This window comes from Amblyomma mixtum, chromosome 2, assembly GCF_055824585.1.
Source record: "Amblyomma mixtum isolate Tamu chromosome 2, ASM5582458v1, whole genome shotgun sequence".
NCBI classification, from domain to species: Eukaryota; Metazoa; Arthropoda; class Arachnida; order Ixodida; family Ixodidae; genus Amblyomma; species Amblyomma mixtum.
The window spans coordinates 308,250,713-308,267,501 of record NC_143013.1 but is presented as its reverse complement, the minus strand read 5'-3'; the positions used below and the strand labels follow the sequence as shown (position 1 = coordinate 308,267,501).

The 16,789-nt window shown below is 56.7% G+C and overlaps 2 protein-coding genes across 2 annotated transcripts in view; one reads left to right on the top strand and one right to left on the bottom strand.

The window, feature by feature from the left end:
- Rim2 (replication in mitochondria 2) overlaps positions 1 to 16,789 on the top strand; it is a 56,894-nt gene that overhangs the window by 35,141 nt on the left and 4,964 nt on the right. The window lies entirely within an intron of this gene.
- Positions 5,296 to 7,919, bottom strand: LOC149364885 (uncharacterized). Its single transcript, XM_089574843.1, has one exon. The coding sequence runs from the start codon at positions 7,173 to 7,175 to the stop codon at positions 5,841 to 5,843; it is 1,335 nt and encodes a 444-aa protein (XP_089430969.1). The 5' UTR covers positions 7,176 to 7,919; the 3' UTR covers positions 5,296 to 5,840.

The window sequence follows — 16,789 nt, the reverse complement described above, 5'->3', positions numbered from 1 at the left end:
ACAGGAAAAGGGAAAGAAAGGAGGGGAGCGATAGTAAGGAAGGATAGGGCTAGGGCGGGAATTCAAATCTGCAGGTCTCCCCGTCTCTGTCGCGCACTTTTGGCGCACTCGGAAGACAGTTCTTGGAATGCGCCTGATCAGGCCGAGATGATGTCACCTTGTGTGACTGGAAAACCGCTTTATTTTATTTTTTTTTCTGACCCAGCATGACCTCGTTGATCGTCCGCTAAAAAAGGACGTGGCCACAATCCCTATCATCCCTGTCTATGTGGCCGCTCTGTGGTCGGCAGCGGACCAGGGAAGCGCTGCCGGCACGCCGTAAACCGTCGAGATCGCTCACAATTTTCACACGCGCGCGCGCGCAAATACTGCTCGTTCCGCTGCACCACAGGTGTGGAGAAACCGGTGTGCACAGGCACAGGCGGCTGTCCATTCCTGCCCTCTTCGCTAAGTAACGTTGTCAACCCTCTTTTCGAGGTCAGGTAAATGCGCCACTCTCTTGGGGTTGAGACCTTTATAGTGAAGGGTATGGGGGTCTATTCTTGTAGTAACGCTCAAAGGGCTAGAAGCAGTTTTCGCTCTCTAGCACCAGCGTGCCAGCCCTAGCAGTCAGAGCTGTGGCCCCCAACCCGCGGTGCGGTAGGTCGCAACCACGGCGGGTTCGGGCCAGAGGGGACAAACACGAGTATGCTACTCGGAGGAGCGTTTATTGCTCCCGAGCAATACAGTGCAGCAGCAACAATACAACCGCCGTAACGAGCGAGGATGTTCCGCTCGCGTACGGGGGTGGAAAACACAAAGGGCAGAACGCACGCAAAAATGTGGGGGAAGTAGGTTCCGCTCACCTCGCGTGGTTCCTCGCTCACGGCCCGCGGCGGTCAAGTCACACACGGTGGCCGGGCGATAAGGGCAGCGGTCTCCGTGGCAGATCTCCGATCCGTGCGTGTGCACGGCTCCCGCCAGAAGACGAGCGAGCCTCGGGAGAATCGCGTCTCCTCCCGGGCTGTGGAGAGGAGGTCTCTCCGTTGTAAGAGGGGAAAGAGGGAAAGTCTCCGCGGCGGGGAGCGAAAGGAAGCGGGGGTGGCGAGAGTGCCCTCCCTCGCAAAACCTCCCGAACGGCGCGCGCATAGCATCGCGTGATAATTACGCGCGGCCGTTACAATGGGGCAGGGGATTCATGTGTATCCCCACATCCCCCCCTCCTTAAAACTGCCCTACGGCTGGAAAGTGACCGCGTTCACACAAAAGGGTATACCGAGTGGGGCCGGCGGAACGCCGTTTAACTTTAAAACCAATTAAGAAAAGATTCAGCTCACAGCCAGCAGTGCCGTCGTCGAAGGCCGTGGACGCCAGGGAAGGAAGGCAGTGTAGACGACCGCCATGGACGACTGTGGAGCCCAGAGTTGAAGGGGGTCGATGACCGCAGGTCCCGTGAGTCGGCCAGGGCAGCTTTGCCGGGACGCGCGGGCGGCAGGCAGGCTCAAGGCAATTACGCACCGTGTCGTAGCGTACGGCAGGCCCCCACTCAGCTGGATGAACCGCTTGCTCTTGGCTCGCCCTCTTTTCCTCTCGTTGGGGGGTGACAAAGGCGCGCCGACCCATTTTCCCTCTGCCGCAGAGGACTTGCGAGGCGGGCCCAGCGGGGCACCAAGCTTTTCTTGCGGGCGAAGCCGCTGCCGCGGGGACAGGGGGAACTCGAAAGCGGCCTCTCTGCTGCAGTTTTCGCCATGGTAGACACAGGCCCCGGTTTCTCCGAATTCTCGTTCGCTCGTCCCGCGGCCGACCGGAAGCTGTTCTTCTTCTGCGCAACTTGGTGGCGACAGCGGGCTCTTGGCTCCGGAATGCGGCCGCCTTCCAAACTGCCTGGCTCTCGGTGTTCGAAGCTGCAACTGTCGTTGCGGCGTCTGCTGGCTCTCCTCCGGGCATGCTGTGAAGGCTGGCCTGCGGCTGCAAAGCTGTCTTTTCTTTTTAGTTACTTTTAACGATTTACACAATTTTTTTTTTCTTTCAGTTAGTCTAACCCCGCTCGGTCCTTTCCGACGAGAAAGCGTGTGCTTGCTCCGGAAGCCGTGGTGCGAAATATGGCAGGGGTGTTCCGTCCATATTAAGCCGGAGAAATTACTCCCTGCGCGTTGGTCAGAGTTGGTTCTGCCGTGGGCGCAAGTTGTAACGAGGCGCCGGGCTCTGTTGTTGAGCCTTGCGTCTCGGTGCGGCTGCCTGCTGGCGGGGGAGGGTGTTCTCCACCGGCCACTCATTCCCTCTGTCAAAGTAGGGTTTGAGATCACAGACATGCACTGGCCCGCCGGTCGGTCTTAGCGTCAAGTCCGCCAGCCTGTAGACGAGAGAGGAAAGTTTCTCCCGAACTACATATGGTCCCGTCCATTTCGGCGCCAGAGAAGCAGAAAACCGCCTACTGGCATCGCTCAGAACGTGACTGCGCCTCAACACCAGGTCACCCGGTTTGTAGTGAACTTCCCGGTGAGAGCGGTCATACTGCGCTTTCTGCTGGGCCCGAGCAGTGCTCAGATTCCGGCGTGCTTTGTCCAAAGCCTCCGTCATCCTCGCGCGCAGCCCGGTCGCATAGTCGGCGCGTGCCGACCAAGCAATCGGGTTGTCGCTGCGAACCTGTAGAGTAAGTTCTAACGGTTTCGGCAGCTCCCTGCCAAGGTTGAGAGCGGCAGGTGTGTACCCAGTCGAGCGGTTCACGGTCGACCTGAGAGCAAACCCAATCTCGGGGAGACAGGTGTCCCAGTCGATGTGCGTCTCCGCAAATGCAACGAGCATGTGCTTGATGTTGCGGTTCACGCGTTCCGTGGGATTCGCCTGGGCGTGGTACGTGGTTGTTCTCCTGTGCTTAATGCCAAGGGCCGCACAGGAGTCCACGAAAAGTTTGGCAGTGAAGTACGACGCATTGTCCGTTATCAACTGCCCGGGGTAGCCGAATCGTGTGAACACCTCGATCAGCTTCCCCATGATTACGCGTGCCGTCAGCTTTCGAAGTGGGAACAGTTCCACCCATTTGCTGAAATGGTCTGTGACAACGAGCAGATATTGGTTTCCACTCGGAGTCCTGGGGTAAGGTCCCATGACGTCACAAGCCGCAATTTGCCAAGGACCCTGGCTATTGATCGGCTGCATGAGCCCAGGTGGGCGTCCACCACGTGGCTTGACCCTTTGGCACACGTCGCACGAGCGGGCGTAGCGTATCGCATCCCGCTTCATGCCAGGCCAGGTAGCGAGGCGGCACAACTTGAGGTAAGTCTTAGGGCCACTCGCATGCCCAGCGATGCACGTGTCATGAAAGTAGCGTAAAAGTGCTCCTCTCAGCGTGCGTGGAATCACCACCTTGAAGGACTCGTGTGTATCCTTCTCGGAGGGGATATATCTCAGCAGGATGCCATCGGAGTCGAGCAGATAGGAATCCATCGCGCTCACAGCATTACCAGCTGTGTTCGAGCGCCCCGCACGGACAACAATACCAGTTGCCTCCATGTGCGCCGCGGCCGCGCCGCCCGGCTCCCTGAGCCCGTCGAACACTTTTCGACAAAATGGATCCTCCCGCTGTGCCTCCAATAGCTCCCTTCTGCTGAAAACGCTCACCACTGAACTGATGCCTTCAAAGTGGTTTACGCTTTCGCCCTGGGAAGGCGGGGTGTCCCTTCCCTCGGGGCGTTGTGTGAGCTGCGCGGCAGTCGCGCTGCTCTGGCTGTCGGGCGCGGCGGATTGGGCAGTGTTGTTACTTCCCAAGCCGTCAACGGGCGCGCGCGAAAGTGCGTCCGCCACCACGTTGTTCTTGCCCCTCCTGTAGCGCACGGTAAAGTCGTAACGCTGGAGGAGTAGCGCCCATCGCGCTAGGCGTCCGGACGGCTCGCCTAGGCGTCTCAGCCAAGTGAGTGCCATGTGATCAGTCTCAATCACGAAAGCGACTCCATCGACATAGTAGTCGAACTTCCGCAGAGCGAAGATAATCGCGAGACATTCTTTTTCTGTCACGGAATAGTTTCTCTCTGCGGGAGTTAATGAGCGGCTGGCGAACGCCACCGGTCTCAGGCTACCTCCGTGCTCTTGAAGCAGGACTGCTCCTAAGCCCAGGTCACAAGCGTCCGTGTGGATCACAAATTCCCTGTTCAGGTCAGGCAGCCTTAGCTCTGTGGTTTCCGCGAGCGCGCAAGTGAGATGGCGTAGTGCCGCCTCTTGCTCGGGTCCCCAATGCCACTTCACACCTTTCCTTAACAGCGCTGTTAAGGGGGCTTGCAGAGCTGCGCAATCTGGGATAAACTGTCGATAAAAGTTCGCCAGCCCCAGAAAGCGTCTTAGTCCGCCTATATCTGCCGGCGACGGGAACTGCAAAATAGCCCGCAGCTTGTCTTCGCACGGCAGAAGGCGTCCTTTGTCTAGCGTAAACCCCAACAGTGTTATTCGGGTCGCCGCTATCTGGGTCTTGTTCGGGTTCAGAGTGATTCCCGCAGACCTCAGCCTTTCCAGTACATCCCTGAGATGGCGTAAGTGCTCATCAAAGGTTTCCGAATACACGACAATGTCATCCAGGTAAGCAAGAGCGTGGTGCCACCTTGCATCGCCTAGGACACGGTCCATCAGACGCTGGTACGTCGCGGGCGCGCCGACCAGGCCGAACGGCATTCGGGTAAACTGGAAAAGTCCCCTGTGACAAGTGAAGGCAGTTTTCTCTCGATCACTGGGGTTCATCTCCACCTGAAAGTATCCTCTGCTAGCATCGAGCGTAGTGAAGTACTTCGCTCCACCAACATTGGACACTATCGAGGGAATGCTCGGAAGTGGGTATGCATCCTTCCGTGTCACCTCGTTCAGGCGTCGATAGTCCACACAAAGGCGGGTTGTTCCATCCTTTTTGGGCACCAGCACCACTGGAAACCCCCAGGGGCTGTTTGATCGTTCCACAACGCCTGTATCGAGAAGCTCGTCCAGTGCGTTATCGAGCGCTTTCCTCTTAGCCAAGCTGACTGGCCGAGGATTGCACTTCCATGGAACAGCGTCGCCTGTCTCAATTTTGTGCCTAACCAGCGTAGTGCAGCCAGGCCGCTCCGTGAATACGGCGTCGTACTCGTTTAGGAGCAGAGACAAACGCGCTTTTTCCTCCCCCGACAAGCTGTCTGAGTTGTCCAGCAGCGGGTGGGGAGGCCTGCATGCCGCCGCGGCACAGAGTGCAACCGCAGGGGGGACAGGGGGTCGCGCGGGAGGGGGGAGGTTCCCTTCCGCGCTTTTCCTCTCGGCGCGGTCGACAGGCTGGTTGTTCAGCCGGGCCGAAGGCGTTTCGAGGCTCTTTTTCAGGCGATCGTTGCGTACGTCTGCGCGCGAAGCATCGGAAAGCGAATGTGCTTTCGACGCTTTTTGGGGTTGAACGAAAGGTTTCAGGGTGCCACATGCTCGCTCCCTATATCCTCCGTTGCAGACGTCAATAACAATGCCCGTCTTGGCGAGGAAGTCTCTACCAAGAATAATTGGAACCGACAGGCCGGGGAGGTGAGCGAAGCGCTGGCGCCTCACTCGTTTCTCCCACCGCACCACAAGCCGCGCGGCACCGCTCGCGTGCGCAGTGCCGCTGGCTAATCGGAACGTGAGGTTGCTCGCTCGCATTCGGAGTCCGTTCCGACGGAGATGCTCACATACCTCGTCGCCAAACAGGGATGCGCTCGCTCCTGTGTCTAGCAATGCCATGAACTTACGTTGTGCCACTGTAAGCTCAATAAGCGGTACTGGCGTGTCGCTGGGTGGTTCCAAACGACAAGCCAGCGGGGCTAGGAGTTCGTGTGACTCACTGAGCACCGCTTTTGACGCCGCCGCCGGTTGCGAAGCGTTGCTCACCGGCGGCTGCGTTCGTTTCCCGAAAGCGCGTGCTCTCGGTTCACGGGGCGACTGCACTCCCGGGCGTAGTGCCCTCGTTGGTTGCACCGGTAGCAGAGGGTATTCGGCCGTTGCCGGGCGGGGCAGTTGTCGCCTCGCGCCGGCTGACCGTTCCTCCCTGCCGGGCGAACCGTCGCAGATGCCCTTTGGTCTAGCGTCCTCGGGTCGGTATGTCGGTCCCGATTCTGCATACCTTGGCCACGCGCAGCGTGTGCTGACCGCATAGCATACGTGTACGGGTCGAGAGCTCGGTCTGACAGTTCCCAACCGTTTCTCAGTTGCCCGTCACTTAATGCAACCATTTCGGCTCCCCGGGAACGGTTTCGAAAAGTGTCTCCGTTCCAGGCGCATCGCGGCTCAAGTGCCTGCGACGCTGGCGGGGGTGGCCGATACGCGCGGGAGGCGAGTATGTCCGCCTGTATGCGCTTGGCTGCCGAGGCGAGTTCGTCCAAGTCCCTGAACGGTACGCCTCGTAGGAAGGCTGCGAAGGTAGGGTGCGCTTGTCGCGTAACACGCTCTACCTTCTCGCCGTTCGAAGCTGAGGGGTCTGCAAAACGATAGAGTTCGTCCATCGCCCTCACGTACTCAAGCAACGATTCGTCCGGATGCTGAGTACGCAGCTCCAACTCGCGCCGCAGACGACGCTCGTAATCTGCGGGCAAGAACTCCTCGCGAAACCTCGCTCGGAACTCCTCCATCGTGCGAGACCGATAGCCAGTAAGGCGGAACCAGCGGGCAGCCTGATCAGTCAGTGAGATTGGCACGACACGCGCCAGAATCTCGCCATCGGAAAGCCCTGTCGCCTGCTGGTAGGTCAGCATGCGCTCAAGGTACTCGTTGGCACTGACAAGATCGTGATAGCCGCCGTAGCTGGGAAGGTCCACCCTTAGCCTCGGACTCGCCGCTGGAGCGGGTGTTTGCAGGTTGTTCTGCACGATACCCGTGAGGCTCTCTATGAGGCGCAAGGCGTTGCGCAACACAGCCTCTTGGGCCTGGCCAGGTAGTTCTGGCTGAGGGCCCAGGTGGGATGAGCAAGATTGCACGTGTCGCGCCATGCTCTCCCTACCTGGCGGCATAGCGCTTGGCGAGAAGTGCCTAGCGTCGCCGCTCGTCTGAGCCGGTGTGTCGTGTGAATCACCGCTCGGCTCAAACGATATAAGATCACAGGGGCTAGCGTCAGCCTCTGGGAACACACCTGCAGTAGTTGTTACTGCCGTGCCAAGATGTTGCTGCTGAGAAGCCGTATTGGACAACCACAGCAGGGACTGGATGTCAATCCCGCTCGCCGCCATGGCTAGTCTGTGTGTCGGCAGTCGCTCACACAGACACTCGGTTTGTCACACCTCTGGCCCCACGTTGGGCGCCAAGAATATGGGGGCTGTTCTTGTAGTAACGCTCAAAGGGCTAGAAGCAGTTTTCGCTCTCTAGCACCAGCGTGCCAGCCCTAGCAGTCAGAGCTGTGGCCCCCAACCCGCGGTGCGGTAGGTCGCAACCACGGCGGGTTCGGGCCAGAGGGGACAAACACGAGTATGCTACTCGGAGGAGCGTTTATTGCTCCCGAGCAATACAGTGCAGCAGCAACAATACAACCGCCGTAACGAGCGAGGATGTTCCGCTCGCGTACGGGGGTGGAAAACACAAAGGGCAGAACGCACGCAAAAATGTGGGGGAAGTAGGTTCCGCTCACCTCGCGTGGTTCCTCGCTCACGGCCCGCGGCGGTCAAGTCACACACGGTGGCCGGGCGATAAGGGCAGCGGTCTCCGTGGCAGATCTCCGATCCGTGCGTGTGCACGGCTCCCGCCAGAAGACGAGCGAGCCTCGGGAGAATCGCGTCTCCTCCCGGGCTGTGGAGAGGAGGTCTCTCCGTTGTAAGAGGGGAAAGAGGGAAAGTCTCCGCGGCGGGGAGCGAAAGGAAGCGGGGGTGGCGAGAGTGCCCTCCCTCGCAAAACCTCCCGAACGGCGCGCGCATAGCATCGCGTGATAATTACGCGCGGCCGTTACAATGGGGCAGGGGATTCATGTGTATCCCCACAAGGGAAAGGGTGAAGGAGGCAACCGATTTGAGTCCGCTGCCTATCGCCGACTCTTCACTGAGAGGGCGAATTCGACCTCAAGAATAGACCCGCCACGGCGTCCTTTCACCTGTTTTATCGCCTTTACGCGTGCCCATCTGGCAAACGCGACGCGCCATGGTCCTGCGATTCATCCACGCTCGAGCGACGGGCGCAACACGAGCGCTCTCATTCTCGGCCATCTCCTCCGGAGACAGTGGCGCGCATGCAAGTTTATATCCGTACGCTGTCGTCGCAGTCTCCGATCTGCTACGCACTGGGAAGCCGCAACGGACCCCTTGCTGTAACCGGGTCCCGCATTCTGCGGCGGGCTTTACCGGCTTTCTACCGTGGGCGGTCCCCTCTCCCCTTACCTCGCTGCGGGCGGCGTTTATGTGCGCGCCCTGGCTCGCCCAAACGAGCTGCTTTTTCCTCTCGCCTCGCTGTGTGTCTTCTCATTCTCCTCCGCCGAGGCGGCGCCAGCAGCTCCCTTCGTCGTCGACCCACGTGGGCCGATCGCGTCGCGGTGGTAAACACGCGCCCCTGAGCGATGCGGCAAGGGTTCCGCCGCGCAACCCCCGACGGCCGCGTCATCGGCGCCTGTCGCGCGCTATCTGGGTCACTCGCGGCGATTTCGACCCCTCCTGCCCACTTGCCAGCTTTATCATCGGTCGCGCAACCCACTCTCTATTAGATATATATATATATACCCCTGCACTCGCACCTCCTCCTCCGCTGGTGGAAGAACTCGTGATGCGTGTGTCTGTCTTTTGCGCGGCTGCTCTTCCTGGTGGGGTACCCGCGGCGCTTTGACCGATCGCTCGTCAAGGGGGCGTCGTCACGGGCGCGCACCTATTGGTCGCATTTGGCAGCGGCTGGCGATTGCCGGAACACGCGAAGGTTGCGTTCAAGTTTGGGCGCATCGTTCGCGCAGTTTTAACAACAAAACTGGCTGTGTCGGCCTTGTATATCACGCTGTGCGTGAGAGCGTTTCCTCTTAATTTCGGCTGGGAATTCCTGTCTCGCGGTGCAGTTCTTATTCCCGCACTTATGCGCTGCAGTAGCAACGTCTGTGTTTCTGTGCTTGTCTGCAGTGAAGCAAATTTGCCGACTGGCCACGACTGGCCATGCTCCGCGCTGTGTTGTACTTCGTTTTTTGCTTATTTATTTGTTTCTGTTTGCCTGTCGTGTTTTTCTTGCATTACACTGTGCGCGCGCTCCAATGCCCCTGAGCACCGTAGCGTCGTTATCTGAAGGTCAACGCCATTGTTTTTCTCACTCTCTCTCTCATTTCTCACTATATGCGAACCGCGCGCGATAGATAGGCCTTCCTCTATGAATGAGCCCACTGTGTGCGCAGGATGTGCGTGTGTGTGTAATGACGCTAAACCGACGTGCTGCGTCGTCGTCTCGTTGGGAGCGAAGGCATGTGGTGGCAATACGTCCGCGTGCAGTCGGTCGGTTGATTTGTTCGCGCGTGATATCGCCGCTCTCATGCCGCGTGATCGGCCACTCCCCCCCCCCCCCCCCCCCCCCCCACACTTCTAACTCTTCGTGTGTCGTGTTTAGCGGATCCACTGCGGTCGTGTTTCCGTGTGTTCTGGTGTTTGGTGCGCACCCGCTATCGGTGGGCGCCAAACATAGCGTTGTTTTTGTTTCCGTGCGCGCCCTTTTATCTCCCTTTCTCTACTGCGCCCTTCATCTTCAAATGCCGGCTCCCACTCACTTGCTCGTGACTGCCTTGTGTGCCCGAGCGGAGCCTTCCTGTCTAGTGCGCGGATCGGACGTGCTCGCCTTTTCACGGCGCTGTTCACTCATGCCAGTTTCTGCCGACTGCGCGCGCATTCAGCATCCCAGCTTCTCGTGGAATATGTGTAGTGTTTCTCTTTCTGTAGTCGGATACAAGTCGAGAACGATGCGGCAGATGCGCCTGATAGGAAGCCCTCCGGCCAGTGGCGTTGACCGGCTTTCGTGTAGCCGCGGTTAATCGTTTTAGGACCTGATCCCCGTACACCTACCAACCCCTGCTATGTCACACTAGCCGGTCGATGGGGATTAAACCCGATGTCATATGAATTTGTCGACGCCATTGGCTGAAAGGGCCCCCCTTTGAGGGTTACTTCCGGCTTCGTTCTTGAGTTGTATCCGACTGCAGACCGTGGGAGTCTTGCGCAAAGCCAGCAGCGAGTGTTATCTATGGCGTGCGGCCTTGAGAATAGCCCTCGGGCCTCTTGCCAGGCGTCGTCCAGCACTTCCTGTTCAGGCAGCGGCGAGTTGACATGTTTTCCTGACTGCAAGCGCCTAAGTGAAAGCGTACCCATGTGCGCGCGCACGCTTAAACGGGGGCGGAGAGAGAAACGCTTGTGCAGCCCAGGTGCATAGGCGTTTGTCCTTAATAAGCATCGATAAACACGCATGCGCACACAAATGCGGTGGAGGATTTTATGCCTTTGAGCTCGGTGAGAAGGTGGTAGAGGCATATCCCGTATACACCAAGCATTTGAAAAACTTTCATCGCTGAAAAAAAAAAAAAAAAAGCGGAGTTAGTGTGGCTTTCCTGCTCAACATCTCTGTCTGTTGTCGCACGCGCAATTATTGGTGCAGTATCAATTATACAAAAACTGGATGTTCACACAGTTGTCTTTCTGGTGTGAATTTTATCACCCACAAGGAAAAGGTTGCCGTGAACCCTGAAGAAAGGACCGAGCTGGTTCTAGACAGGTTCGTCCCCGATGCGTCGCACTTCCGCTCCAGGAACGGGGGCATCTCCCGTTTCGCGGCGCCGCGGGACCTGTGTAGTCAAGTGGCGCGATCTCTGTTTGCACAAACGCCGCGCGCACGCGCAACGTGTGCTCGCCTTTGCGGCGGCGGCACGTGGTTTGTGTACACGGAGTGGCGGCGCAGTTTCTCGCGGCCCCCGTGGCGGCGCTGTGGTCTGTGGTCTGTGTGCGCGAGGGGCTTGATGTGTGCGGCAGGGCAGGGCTGCCTTGATGTTCGCCTCACCGTCGGCTTGGTGGGCTTAGAATGACTACTGCGCCGTAGTATTGTTCCGAGAGAGCGCATTTATTGCTTTGTGGGCCAGGAGGCAGACCGGTACGGCTGCCTGGCAAGGAAGTCTCGTGTCAGGTGGAATTTCAGAGGCTTCGTGTCCTGCACGTGCCGGCCGACCACGCGAACGAAAACAAAATGGCGCCTACTGCGCAGAGGTGGTCATCGCCTTAAATGGAGGCGTTTGGGAGTGGAGGCACGATATAGAGGCACGTTTGCAGGTCGCCGTTACGTAAAGACTCCTTTCGAGCTTCGCCCAGGCTGCGTTTAATTCGTGGCAGTTTTGTGGTTCCGTTTGGAATAGTCGCACGATACTTGTTCGTGTTTTCCGGTTTTCCTCCGCAGCGCAAAGCGAACACTTGAGACCTTGTGTCTCACTGCGTGCGGAAATTTTCTCGGTCGAACTATAGCCCCGTTGCTTGTTCGCGTCTGTGGCCGTTGCGTTGAAGGTGGGTATGGGATGCCTCGATATCGGCCGTGCTTCGCAGGCGTGTTTTTACGCAACATGCGGTGTCAGGTGATGCTCGCGGGAAGTCGTCCAGATGCGCTGTTGTTGCCCTTTGATATATGTGTCTGTGTGGTGCGCACGTGGCAGGTGTCTTTGCCCTTACGTCTAACAGTTTTTTCATAGCGTTCAAAAAACAACGAGATGCGGTCCGGGTGGGCGTTCTTTTGTGTTAGCTCGCTGACCGCGTTTGTGTCCGAGACGTGTGCTGCTGACCTCTTTGAAAAGCAGCGATCGAAGAGGGGGAATTGACGCGACGAAGGCGGAAGCTTGCGTGCGTGCGTCGTCAACCTGTGCGTGGAATTTTCCATCCGCGAGCCAAGCGCTGTCGGGCGGCTCGTCAATAATGCGCCGCTTTCAGAGACCGTCCAGAATGGAGCGCTACCTACCGCTGCCGCTAAGTCTGTGGTTATATGCCTGTGCGGACGCACGTGGTTAAAGGAGTATAGGTGCCGAATTTTTCGTTGTTTTCTTCTTTTCTCATGAAGTGTACGGCAATAGTGTAAATAGCTGACCTTCGACGTCACAGCCATCGCTCACTGTTGAAATTCACCTAGGTGAGAAGAGTGGCTTGGTTTATGCGGGCTTAACGTCCCAAACAGATTCAGGCTATGAGGGACGTCGTTAGTGGAGGGCTCCGGAAATTTCGACCACCTGGGGTTCTTTCGTGTGCACTGACATCGCACAGTAGTGCACGGGCGCCTTTTGTGTTTCGCCTCCATCGAAATTCGACCGCTGCGGCTGGGATCGAACCCGCGTCTTTCGGCTCAGCCGAGCGCCATAGCCGTTGAGCCACCGCGGCAGCCATAGGTGAGAAGAAATTCGATTTTAAATTAACACCACACGCGATGAGCCGCGTGTCTTTACAAGAAGAAAACACTCAACCAAAAATTTGGCCTCTTTACTCTTTCAGTGCGCCATGCACCCTCGAATTTGTGGTTAATCGTTCAGGAAAAACGTTGGGAGTCGGGAAGTGAGGTGCTCATAACTCTTCTCGAATTACGTCGTGGCAGGCGCTGGCGCAAATCAGGTACAATTGGGAGTGTTTGAATGAGTTACTTGTGCTGCATTGAACTGGGAAATTTCGGAATGCGGTGATGAGAGCCAAGGGAATGTGTGGGGCAGATATTGCACTCTTGCTGGGTGAACGCTCTCTTGGGCGGCAACGGCTGGCTGTGTAACAATAACAGCTGGCGCGATTCTGGCTGGAAAAAGTACGTGAGGATGACATTGGATGCTCAGACCACGTCACCTTGGCGTCGCCGTCGAAGTTGCTTGGCAAACATTGCTTGTCTTGGTTTGTGGCGACGTAGTTGCACTCCTTCTGGGCGTTTATTTTTCCGACTGCTAGAGCCGAGAGTTTCTTCTGTGCCGAGCTTGTCGGGGCAAGCCCCCACGGTCGCGCGGCTTGCCGGTGTTGGGATGCCTTGCGTTGCATTGCGTCTTACCCTGTGCCCTATCGTTGTTGAAAAACTTCAGCCGGAAGGCTTGTTTTGCTCGCCATCGATGGTTGCGGTAGACTGTTTCTGTCTCGTGGGGGAAATACCGGGGCCGCATGTTGGTGTAGCAGGGAGCGAGTGTAAATATTTAAGCCAGCGGGGTGAGAGGGTTCACCGAAACGCTCTCCGCCTTTGGCACGGGATAATAGCACTCTTTGGGCGAGCTCTGGAGCGGTGCCAAAAGAGTCTCGCACCGGTGCGTTAATAGATGACCCACGCTCCCGTCTGTAAACGCGCTTGGAAGGGGGGGGAGTGAGAGAGGAGAGAGAGAGAAAAGCGCATATTCTCGGCGCTTTGAATTCGTAAGACTGCCTGCCGGCGTCAGTGTCGTGCGGCAGTGTCTGCGTCGCAAATTGCGCTGTTTATCTGCGTAAACAAACGACGCGGCGGATGCGAAGCCGTCTGCACTGTCGCCGTTTGTTGCGAAACGCCAGTAGTCGCATAACAAACGCAGGCACATTTAATATTCGTCTCCGTTCCTTGCCGCCGACGGGCAACCGGTTTCATTGCGTGCAGAGGGGCGGGGTGTGGTTATTCGCGTCAGCACATCGCGCCACTCGTGCTTCAGTTTATGCCGGCAGTACGAGCAGCTGGCGCCGTTTGAGGGCTTAGGGAAAGTGATGGCCAACCAGTGCGTTTCGTAAGCGGTCACGTATGTAGTTACAGTTGCTGCCGCTTCTTCGTGAACCAAGTTGACGCAGCGCAGAACTGACATTAGAGAGGACGCGGGACAAGGCGCAAGAGCCGTAGACTCCTTCCTGAAAGTCCCTCGTGTGTCCGCACAGGTAGCGGCAGTCTGGAAGGGAACACGGAAGCGCACGTTCGGAAAGAGCAGCCGGTGTTACTCATTGCGCATGCGCTTTTGCCGCCGATTCTCGCCGGCAGCGAAGCGCGCAGGCCACGCGCTCCGGTGTTCCCTTTCATATTGCCGCTACCCGTACTTGGCGTTTCGTTAAGAGTGCTGTCGGTGAGTGCTTTGTCGAGGTTCTCCAGTTATGCCGACAGCAGTAGTTTCACTACTCATTCGTGGCAAGGGAAAATATCGCACAGTCGTTCCGAGCGCCGTATCAAAAGTAAAAAGGAACGAACAGCAGCTTGTTTGCTGTTGCCTAAGCTAGGGAACTGGAAAGTGTGGATGGGGGAGGGGGGAGCTGGGCTGCGCATCCACCTCCGGGCTTCTCTCTGCAAAGCTGGCTCCAGGTTTAACCTCCGTGCAGTGCAGAGAAACTAACTGCTGGACTTGCCCCCCCCCCCACTCCCATTCGATGTTTGTTTGCTGCATTTTAAAGCGCGCGTCCTTATGCCAGCGTTTCTTTATATGTTCTGGGCGGTTATAATTGATTTCTGAGGAAGCGAAATTGAACCGCACCGTGAGGGAAGCGAGGTAGGAGGGAGAGAGGGGGGGGGGGGGCACAGTGGAAGGCTCCCCTCTCAGTGGTCGAGTGCCACGGAAGGCAAAGTAAAGGAGCCATTGGAAGAAGTGAGGTGCACATGCTCCCAATACTGACGCTCTCTGTTGCACGGACTGCTTATTCGGCACCTGCTCTCTGGCGTCTCCGTGATCGCTGCCGCAGCACGATAGGGATGCGCACGGCGCTGTTTTGGTATCGGTCGCCGTTCAGAACTCCAGGTGGATGGCCGCACTCCCAGACCTGCGCTTAACGTCATGTGACTGCGTCCATATGGATGTGCGTGCTATCTATGCGCGTGCGGGGTGGGCGCTGGGGTGGTATTCTCCCGGTGTCGCCGTTTGCGACATGTCGCATTCGCTCTTCGCTGATTGGCTCGAGCCGCGGTGACGGCGGCGTGACGACACGGACCCGCCTTCCTGCTATGTCATCGTGACGTCGCCCCAATTTACTACGCTTAGTAGAACAACGGAATGCGCTGAAGCGATTCGCGCGGGCGACGGGCTACCGTTAGCATAGAGTTTCTTACTATTACCTAGAGGGAAAGCTGGCGGCGCTGCACTTCAGCCACCATGGACGCCCAAAGCATCATGGGGCGGTGAGCTACTTGTTGCGGCACAGTCGTAATTTTTTGGGAACATAGAGTGGCACTACTGAGATGTTTAATTCCTAAAACGCTGTTCGTGTGTGCGCAGACGACTTTCGCGCGAACGCAGTGCGCAAAAACCATAGTAGTGAAAACGCATAGACACAAGACGCCAATAAAACGTTTCACTTTTCCGAAATGTCATTAAAAAACTTCTTGAAGTACCTAAGCAACAACATTTTTTTCAAAAACATATTTACTTTTAAAAATGCGCCTGTTAATTACGAAATATTAGTTTTTATAGTGTTCATTACTTGGCCAATAGGAGAGCGAGTCGTCTCTTATTTTGGGCAAACTTTGCACTTAAATGCTTTTCTGCTCGTTTGTTGCAATCATTAGACAAGATATTGAATGTTAGGACATTCTTGATTATCAAATAGCGCTTATTTTTGCATTATTTTTTGGCCAAAAGTTGCAGTTCCGCAACAAGTAGCTCACCGCCCCATGATGCTTTGAGCGCCCATGGTGGCTGAAGTGGTCTCGAGGGGTCGCCATGCAAACTCCCATAGACGGGCTGCCAGCTTTCCCTCTAGGTAATAGTAAGAAACTCTATGACCGTTAGCGTACGAACGCAATCGGCAGTTGCGGCTTTTGCGCCCTTGGCGTGAAAACATGGCGACGTCCTTTCAAGCGAGAGCCGCCCGCTTCAGCCAATTCAGCAGTCCTTGCGATTCCGGTCGGCATGTTTACCGGCAACTACTGGTGTTGTTACTTTTCGCTATGACTTACCTTGCTTCGACGATAAAGTTTAAGCTGCAATTCAGCCTAGTTCTTTAGATACGCTCTCGATTCTGGAGCGCGCAGGCCTAATGGGACCTCCAGCTACACTGCTACCGTCTGCAACTGCCCGAAACGCAGCCGAAACCTAGCACAACCGTCCGGAACGAAAGAAAAATAGATTTGGAGCTTTTTCGCGGTGTTTTATAGACTTAAATGAAGTAAAGCGAGTTTATATTAAATTTTCAAATGTTTTTTTGAACATTAGACGTCATGTGATGGCAAATATTCTTGCTATAAAAGATACGATACTGCTGCTAGTGAATCAGCAATGGTAAATTGTCGCTTCTCGGAGTGAATGAATGCACCGCAGACGAAAGTGCCGGCGGCTTTTTCCGTTTCTTCGAGCATCTGTAAGCACTTTTTTAGGCCCCGCCCATATGCGACATGTCGCAAAAGGCGACACCGGCAGAATACCACCCCTGGCCGGACTGCGTGGCGGAGGAAGGGGCGACCGCCCGTGACCGGCTTCGTGCAGATCGAAACGACGCGGCTCTGGCGAGTGGCGGTAAACAGTTGCGGAACGCGGAGGCGATAACCGGCCGCCGCGAAGTCTTTCCCCTTTTTCTTTTTTTTTTTTTTTTAGTCCGCACGGCCGCCATGAACAGGTCGAGCGAGAAAAAGGATATAGGCGACAGTGAAATGGGGGGATTCCGCCGTTCGCTCATTCGCCTTCAGATTACGAGTGCCCGCTTGCTCGCCCCTGCAGCCCTTGACTCGCGGGCGGTTTTGTAGGGCTCTCATTCTGCGAATGGACGTTGACGGCTCGGCGTGGACCTCACGGGCGTATAGCAAATTTCCGTCTCATTTGTCGGGAACTGCGCACTGCGAAATTGCCTCTAGTTGCTGCGAAGCTTGAAGCAGGACCGTCTGAACGAACGCAGGGCACTAAAAAGATAAATCCAGCGTAATAACCACATTTTGATGCGACAGCACTACTTCGCTACCAATCCTGAAAAAAAAAGCCGGT

Bases quoted from the DNA above. Each gene is read 5' to 3' on its own strand.
- LOC149364885 (XM_089574843.1), bottom strand. From the start codon at position 7,175: ATGGCGGCGAGCGGGATTGACATCCAGTCCCTGCTGTGGTTGTCCAAT.